The 9557-nt window shown below is 39.0% G+C and overlaps 1 protein-coding gene across 1 annotated transcript in view; it reads left to right on the forward strand.

Annotated features, from left to right (window-relative positions):
- gabrr3a (gamma-aminobutyric acid type A receptor subunit rho3a) overlaps window positions 1-9296 on the forward strand; it is a 37687-nt gene extending 28391 nt beyond the window's left edge. Inside the window, exons 7-9 of the mRNA XM_036595347.1 lie at window positions 1173-1325; window positions 6695-6894; window positions 8564-9296. Of these exons, the coding sequence (XP_036451240.1) occupies window positions 1173-1325; window positions 6695-6894; window positions 8564-8869 (659 nt within the window). The 3' untranslated portion in view covers window positions 8870-9296. The remainder of the gene's footprint in view (window positions 1-1172; window positions 1326-6694; window positions 6895-8563) is intronic.
- The last annotated feature ends 261 nt before the right edge of the window (window positions 9297-9557 follow it).

Below are 9557 nucleotides of genomic sequence, written 5' to 3' on the forward strand. Positions count from 1 at the left end.
GATCATAGAGATTTTGGAGGGTTCAGCCCCTCCCTACAAAGCTTAACCCCCCTGTAATCACCAGTCACGGTTTTAGCTTGTTAGACTCTGGGAGCCCCCATGCCAAGCTAAAAAACCAGACAAGGTACAGAGGCTCTCTATATGGCAGATATGAAAGCTATGGATTCGGAGGGGCTACGTTCAGATGCCTCTACCTCTTTAGGAGGTAGAGCTGCTGCTGGCACTTTTTAAAGATGGCTTATGTTGTTATTAAAGGTCATTCCACTATCAGTGATGGTCCCAAGATACTTGTACCCACCAAGTATCATCTGCGGGGTCGGGTCGGCCTTCCTCTGGAAGTCTATGAGGAGCTCTTTTGTCTTCCTCATGTTTGTGCAGAGAAAGTGTTCCTCACACCACCTGGTGCAGCTTCTCCATTTCCTCCTCAAAGTGGGCGGGGCTGTCCTTCCACAGACTAAATAATTATATGATTCTAGTGATTTATATGCTTTTATCTCCTCCGGTCAGGCGTAACATTCTGACCACCTCCTTGTTTCTGCGCTCATTGTCCATTTTATCAGCTCCACTTACTATATAGGAGCACTTTGTAGTTCTACAGTTACAGACTGTAGTCCATCTGTTTCTCTGATACTTTGTTAGCCCCCTTTTACCCTGTTCTTCAGTGGTCAGGACCCCCATGGACCCTCACAGAGCAGGTACTATTTGGGTGGTGGGATCATTCTCAGCACTGCAGTGACACTGACGTGGTGGTGGTGTGTTAGTGTGTGCTGTGCTGGTCTGAGTGGAGTTTTTGAGTAATTATGGGACACTTTTTCTGAATTTTATGAATTCTATCTATATTACTGAACAAAATACGTCATGACAACTAATGAGATGTTTATGGCATGACTATGTCAGTGTTATGTAGCAGGATTCAAGTAAAGTGTCCCCCCTTTTTAATGTGTTCTGCTCCACACTCCACAGACTCTCTGTATCTCAGGATTTTGAGCTTTTTCTCTGTTTTTTCTGCTGCTGGTTTACGTTTTTCTGTTATCCCTGTATGTTTATGCTAGAACTGACTTCAATTTCCCCTCTGCCTCTGTTTGAATGACAGCCAAGGCTGAGCTACGTTTCCATTTCCTCTGTTCAGGATGATAAATCCTCTTCCTCTCCTGCCTCTTCCTCTCTCTCAGGCTGGTATAACAGACTCTACATCAACTTCATCCTCAGGAGGCACATTTTTTTCTTCATGCTGCAGACGTACTTTCCCACCATGCTCATGGTCATGCTGTCTTGGGTCTCCTTCTGGATCGACAGGAGGGCCGTCCCAGCCCGAGTTTCCCTAGGTATCACCTCGCTTTTTAACCCTTATTCTATGTTAATTGTTCAGTAAAAATGTTGCCATTTCTGCAAACCAACATCATCAACCTCACACACTCATATTTCATTTGATGACTGGTTTGGAAATAATGACCTGAAATTTTGTAAGAACACTCATCGTGGGTTCATGTAAAAATGTTTCGGCAGCGAAGTGTGTTGATCTCAGGACATGACAGATTGTTTAGCTCAATTTTTGACTTAGCTCAAACACATTACTATTACTATTAGTTTAATATATATAAACAAAAGTCCTGTTTGGTAGGTACGTGTTTTGAGAGAAATTACCTTGGTTTACAGAAAATGGCTAAATCAACTTTGAGTTAACCCGTATCTCAGTAACCTGAGTCATTACCTCGAATGGATGCCTTTTTGACATATTATGCATTTTTTGGAAAATTAATTTTCCACCTGTTTATTTATATTTCTATTGAAAAAGGGACATAGACTGTCAAAAATGAATTTAGGCAATGTTGTTATGTTGTGCATTTTCATGCATTAATTGTCAAAAGCTTGATTTTCATATGTAGTTTTGTACTTTTTTGATCGATGTAGACAAGGCAATTAGCAAGCTAGCCTTTTAGCATCTGAAAAAGGGAAAAAATCAGGTTGACGTTAAAATAAACCCGTGTGCTAATGTAACCACGTACCACAGACGAGCAGGAAAGGAAGTGAGAGAGTGAAGTGAGAAGAAAGGAGGTTGTCTGAAGTTGCTGGGTGGTGAGAGGATGAGGGAAAACATGCTAAGATATTATTATTTAGAATAACTTTTATAATTTTTTACATTGTGTCTAAACGTCAGACGGCATTTAGAGGAGGGAAAAAGTCTCTGAGCTTCCATCAAAGATTACAGAGAAACAAGAATTTTGTCTTTTAAATATGACACAATGCAGTGAGCTTAATTGACCAACCGCATGAACTAACAAGGAAAAACGTCCATTTAGATTTTTTGATATATGTGCTGAGCAATTTTGTTTATTTACTATATACAATCAGTATTTCCTGTTATGTAATTAATACTACTAAGAACTATATCTAACAACTGAATTAAATGTAAAATATTTTTATTGTGCAGCGTCTCTGGCTCGGCATAAACGGTGCTAAATGTTGCTTCACATCCAAATTTCTCAAGTCATTTGTCTGATCCGTGTGTCCTGTACACTCATCTCCGAGCGTCAGACTCTGCTGGAGTGCAGTAAACATTAGTCATGTCCTGCTGTTCTTGGCTAGATGGATACAATAAGCTGTGAGACCACACTGCTGTGTGATGCAGCTGACCAGTAAAGGTGCCCCGCAGATGGGGCTAGTGGACACACAGGCCCAGTTAGCGGGCTGCTGTGATAAAGGCTAAACCAAACCTGAATGCTGTTGATGCACCAAGAGAAAGGCAGGTCGAGCCGTCTGTCTCTCTAATGTTCGCTCGCTCAATAACAACCTGGACTAAACATCAACTCAGACTGTAACTGACTGCAGTTTTACACTGTTTGTACGTTGCGTTATGTAGTTTATTTGTAAAACACCTGTAAAACTAATAACCATCACCCACGACTATTACCTTCCCACAATATACTGGCATTACTTTTTTGCAAATGAATGTTTGTGCATGAAATTTTAGCTCTAAATGTTTGACTCATTTCACTTACAGCTACACATTTTATTCATATGTTATAAATATAATTAAAAAAATGGCTGGAAAACTGTCGCCTTGTGCTACGTACAACATGGTTGATGCTAATATTTTTGGTATATGTCGACTATTACTGGTCATGTAGTGCATGTAATGCTTTTATCAACTAAAACATTAACATGTATAAATTCTTCCTATGAAATCCAAAATATAAGTAACATGATTTACACTGATTGATACCAGAAGATACACAGCAAAACACTATAAATCAGACAAAATAAGGCAGATAAGCCTGTTATAAGCTCTCTGCGATGCCATTTCCTCACAGACAGGTGACTTAAAGAATGATGCTTTATTTTAAAATGGCAGCAGATGTGAAACATATTTATTTTCAAATTATTTTTGGTATAATATATAAATTAAACATGAAAAAATGTATTACAAAAGAATGAAGACAGGTATGATAGTACCATGACTATTAAAGTTCTGTAGTAATTGTAGATTTATGTGTAGATTGGGATGAAGAAACTCAGGGGCATTGAAAAAATGTGATTACTATAAAAAAATCACTTTAAATATATAAAAATAGACTCTCCGATAATGAAAAACAAACTTTTATTAATTATTTAAGATTAGTTTTCAGAAATTATATAAAAGTTGCTCACTTACAGAAAAGTCACATGTATCTCCACGAGTGTCTACAAATCACATGATCAAGTAACATAATCATAATATGTGATCTCATGTGTCCCTGAAGCGGCACATGATCACATATTTTCACACCTGACAAAAGTGTGAAGTGTTAAAAAAACACATGATTTTCTGTAAAGGCAGGAAAATAAAAAGCTAAATGACCCTTACATGCATGTACAGTAGGGTCCGAAATCTAAGAGAACCAGTGCGAATACATTTATGTGGCATTCTTTTCTAATTTAATCCAAATTTGTCATCACAAACTGTGTAGAATTGTTAAAATCTTTGATATACAGAAAATTCACAACAGAATTTCTTTTGCTATAATGACATTATGGAGTCAAGCTGACATGCTCTTCACAAGTGTGTGCAAAAGCCTCTGCTCAGTAGATAAATCCACCTGAGAGCCATTTGAACTAAAAAAAAAAAAGCTTTAACATGTTCAATTTTACCTAGAAAAAAAATATTTCCTCATTTCAAGATGTTTTATATACACAAAACATAAAGGCAACCATGGCCAACAAAGCCAACAAAAATGTATGTCGCTGTTGTCAGAAGAAAACCTTGTATCTCCATTTTTGTCATTTTTCAGTTTTTGACATAATTTGAAAATACCTGTTACTCTTTACATTGTATGTAAATTTCATGATGAACGGACTAAAAAAATGACGTAAAATGACTTGGAAAAAAAGTCTGGTTCCATTGACTTACATTAAAAGTAAAGTAGGTTTTTTCATTTTGGAGATACGAGGTTTTCTTCCGACAACAGTGAAATGTATGTACGTCAACATCCCTACAAAAAATCTAAAAGGTTAACTATTGATTGAGAGAGAGAGAGAGAGAGAGAGAGAGAGAGAGAGAGAGAGAGAGAGAGATGCCCCAAGCCCCCTGCTGTCTGTATAAGGTAATGTTTGACCTGATGCTCACTGGCTGAATTAACTTGTTAAATCCTGTTTACACTTGTTCGACCTGCCGATTGAACTGACTCTATAAAGCGCCACTGACTGATGTGGCCAAACAGACTAGAAAAACAAGGAGAAGGAAGTGAAACATGAGGACCTGAGTTTCAGGGTGGGTCTTTGAGGCCATTGTGACAAAGACTTGCACAAAGACTGACCTGAATACACTAAACTCTGTTTTATTGTGTGAACCACACTGGGAACCCACCTGTGGTACGATACGGCTCTGAGTTACAGACCTGATACAAATTACAGCCCACTGCAGAAAATCAAATGAAGTGCTGACCATGATTAGTATGGACACACCAAACTCAAGTCTGGTATCACATACAGTGGCTCCAGAAAGTATTTAGACACTTTAATCATTGGTACGCTTTAATGAAGTTCTATAGGTTGCATCATAGCTTAGTGGCCCATCGTCAGACTGATGGTTGACCCTTTGTGTGGAGAAAGCCAGGAGAATATTCCAAGCAGACAGGGGTGCTGTGAAGCACCGAGGTGGAAACGTCAAAGTTTGGGCCTGTTTTTCTCACAATGGTGTCACTGAGATTGATGGGATCATGAACTCAGTGTGCAAAGGCATTTCAGATGCCCACCTGCACAAGTCTGCAAAGAAACTGCTCCAACGACAGAAGTTCTCTCAGCAGGATAAGGATCTGAAACACACCAGCCAACCTTGGAAAGGTCTTGATTTAAAATAAATGCCACTTGATTTATCGCTTTCTTTTCTAACACAGTGAACGTCATGCATTTATAATTAAGGTACAAATCTCCAAATACTTTTTTGGGGGACACTGTATGTCTCCCTCACTTTTGACTTTTATACACCTATTTAGGCACACAGCAGTGTGAGGAGTGAAGCTATACAGTCTTCAGTTTGGGCACCTCTGGTCAACTTATGTTTTCTTTACTTTCTTCAGCACATTTTAATGCAGAATTACCATTTATTTGCTGAATGTAACATATTGGGGAAAAAATAAAAACATAAAATGTGGCCTGTTGAAAAGTTACAGCACATTTTATATTTTATTTTTTATTTTATGTTAACCTCAGCAAATAAAGTAAATAAACTGCAGGTGGGCTTCTGAAATGCCTTTGTACACTTCTGAGTTCATGATCCCATCAATCTCAGTGACACTATTGTGAGAAAAACAGACCCAAACTTTGACGTTTCCACCTCGGTGCTTCACAGCACCCCTGTCTGCTTGGAGTATTCTCCTGGCTTTCTCCACACAAAGGAGTCAACCATCAGTCTGATGATGTGATGAAAACCAAAGAACTTCATTAAAGCGTACCAATGATTAAAGTGTCCAAATACTTTCTGGAGCCACTGTATGTGATATCAGACTTGCGTGAGTTTGGTGTGTCCATACTAATCATGGTCAGAACTTCATTTGATTTTCTGCAGTGGCTGTAATTTGTATCAGGTCTGTAACTCAGAGCTGTATTATACCACAGGTGGGGTTTCCAGTGTGGTTCACACAATAAAACGTTTGTGAGTTTAGTGTATTCAGGATCTGAAACACACCAGCCAACCTTGGAAAGGTCTTGGAATGGTTGGTTTAAAATAAATGCCATTGATTTATCATTTTCTTTTCTAACACAGTGAACTTAATGTCAATGTTCATTTTAATTATGGTACAAATTTCCAAATACATTTTAGAGCCACAGCAGTGATGTGAAGATATACAGCCTTCAGTTTGGGCACCTCTGGTCAAATGATGTTTTGTTCACTTCCTTCAGCATTTTTAATGCATGATCACAGTTCATTTGCTCAACGTAACACATTGGGGAAAGAATAAAACGTAAAATGTGGCCTGTTTAAAAGTTTTTATTTTTGTTGTATGTTAACCTCAGCAAATAAATAAATACATTTGTTCTTTGTTGAGGATCTATTAACTTATTTTCACTTTAAAAAATCAAAAAACAAAATATTTTGACTAGGGGTGCTCAAACTTTTGCGTATGACTGTATATGATACCATAAACGAAATTTTGTGTTTATGAACTTTTGAACTTCTGACAGACCTAAATCACCCTCTGTCTCTCCCTCTGTGCAGGTATCACCACCGTGTTGACCATGTCCACCATCATCACGGGCGTCTCAGCATCCATGCCTCAGGTGTCCTATGTGAAGGCGGTGGATATTTACCTGTGGGCGAGCTTCCTGTTTGTCTTCCTGTCCGTCATTGAATATGCTGCCGTGAACTACTTCACCACCGTGGAGGAGATGAAGAAACTCAAGAGGGGAAAGGTCAGCGTCAGAGAGGGGTCCTGTCCTGACCCTTCAGTGTGACTGTGAATCATTTCTTCATTCAGATAGCTTCACTTCGCAGCAGCCAATCCAAACGCTGTGTTTTATAGATTGTGGCCCCATGTTGATTATTTATTATTTATAAGATTTACATTAATCAGATTTCATAATGTTTATTGTCTCCACTGTTGGTTTGTCTCCATCTACTGGTGCTTTTAAGTTAATGCACTCAGGAACTGAAATGTGAAGGAGAATTCTACCAATTCTTCAAATGTTCTGTGTAATTAAAATGGTTAAGATGTAGAAGTCATTCAGAGTGGTTTGATGTGAAATGCTCTGTCCTAGCAGAATCTAATAAGTCAGAATTGTACGCAGTGGTTGTGATAGGAACCAGACATCCAAAGGCTTTAATGTCCCGTAAAAAGCCACCTCACAGAAAGCTATTACAGGTAATGGTTCCAGTAGGTTTGCAACAAGATTTTGGCCTAAAGCATATTATTTCAAATTAATTCAGGGTGGAGAGGCATATCCAGGCCACTGTAAGCCAAAACAGCACTCATTTTTTCTAATCACTTGTTTATCATTATAAACATTACGTATAAAAACTCAGAAAACCTGTGTAGGTTCACTAGTGTTTTTATAGTAAGTGAAATGGCTATATTTGCATTGTTGACATCGCAACCCATGGTTCATATCACCATCATTGAGTCTGTAAGTTAGCAAGCTTGGATAATCACATTTTATTCAATTATTACAGTCGAAATACAAAGTTTGAAAAACTCTTGTCAAATTACATTTTATTGATTTTCTAAGTGAAAATAATTTAACATCATGTACAGAGAACACACTTAGGCATGCTGGCTTTATTTGCTGGGTTTAACATAAAACACATGTTTTTATATATATATATATATATATAAAATACATACATACATACAGTGAATACAATGGAAGTGTGTCTGTTCCATCAGATGGACGACTAGAAATGCTTTTCTGTTTTCTCATTTTACATGTTTTCATGTAAAATCGTTCTAGAGGAACTTACTGACTCCACTGCACCATTGGCCCTTGGTCACAATGTCTCCATTGCAAATATAGTCATTTTATTTGCTATCCAAACCCCCAGTGTACCTACATGTGTCTTCTGAGTTTTATATATAATGTTGCTGATGGTAAAACAGTGATAAATCTGATAAAAATAAGTTTTTTTTGAAGACTATTTTGCCTCATAACACTCTGCATGTACCTCTCTACTATGAATTAACAATAAAAAAAATGGCCAGATTTGTTAAGGCCATATGTTTAATCTTCTCAGAACTATCATACAACAATATCTCAGCGCATATTCATAACCATTTCATGTAAAAACTATCTGTGAGGGGGCTTTTAGAGGAGTTAAACTCTTCAGATGTCTGGTTCCCATCACCACCACTGTAAAAAACTCAGACTCATGAAGTTTCTCTAAAATGGATTGTTTCACATCCAAACACTCAGAATGACTAGACAGACCTCACGGACTGAATTATGCAGAGATGTGAATAAAATCAGTGTAATTCCCCATTTCTAAAGGCGCTCAGCGTGAACTGACCAATACGCATCTTTTTCACGCTGTTAACTCAGGAAACACATACAAATGAAATAACCACCATGTTTTATCCTGTATTTCTCATAACAGCTACCAGTGTCTTATGATGCAACCCAGGCTATGGCGTATGACGGCTGTTTCCATGACAACGAGCTTGATCTCTCACCTTTCCCAGAGCTACCGACCACTCCCAGCACCGAGCAGGCGGCCCCGCCCAGGAACTCGTCCGCAGAGCCGCCGCCCACCGAGGGCACCAGGCTCTGGAGGAAACGCTCAGTTCGTCACAACATCAACTTCATCATGAGCAACAGCTACATGATCGACTCGTACTCTCGAATCATCTTCCCTGTGGCCTACCTGCTTTTCAACATCATCTACTGGTCCTTATACTCCTGATCAGTTGATGCTTCAACAACAGCTGCAGTTTCCAGGATGTCATGTTGCACTAGATGATTCATTTTACAAGGCTCACCTGACAGGTGAATCAGTACTGATCTGCTGCTCAAAGAAACCTAATGAAGCACTGAATTACTTTCCGCCTGGCATGGAAAGTAAGGTTTGACCATGCTGGTGAGATTAATAGAGTGAATGTCTGGAGTCTTCTTTGGACACGATGAACAGTATAAATACTGCTTTGTCGCTGCTGCAGAGTTTGTAAGGTGTTTACGGTGGGGGTTGTTGTTTTCTAATTTATACATGTGCATATTTTTACTTGCTTATTACAGAAATTATCCTATAGTATCTGTGTGGATGCATCAACGAATGTAAGACTGAAGTGGTTTTATATATTGGTGTGTGTTTGTGTGTGAAGGGGGCTGTGTGTGGTGTTTGTGTGTGAAGGGGGCTGTGTGTGGTGTTGGTGTGTGGTGTTTGTGTGTGAAGGGGGCTGTGTGTGGTGTTGGTGTGTGGTGTTTGTGTGTGGAGGGGGCTGTGTGAAGTGTTGGTGTGTGGTGTTGGTGTGTGGAGGGGCTGTGTGAAGTGTTGTGTGTGGTGTTTGTGTGTGGAGGGGGCTGTGTGAAGTGTTGGTGTGTGAAATGTTTGTGGCAGGGGCTGTGTGAAGTGTTGGTGTGTGTAGGGGGCTGTG

The sequence above is a fragment of the Colossoma macropomum genome, unplaced genomic scaffold (genome assembly GCF_904425465.1).
Source record: "Colossoma macropomum unplaced genomic scaffold, Colossoma_macropomum, whole genome shotgun sequence".
NCBI classification, from domain to species: domain Eukaryota; kingdom Metazoa; phylum Chordata; class Actinopteri; order Characiformes; family Serrasalmidae; genus Colossoma; species Colossoma macropomum.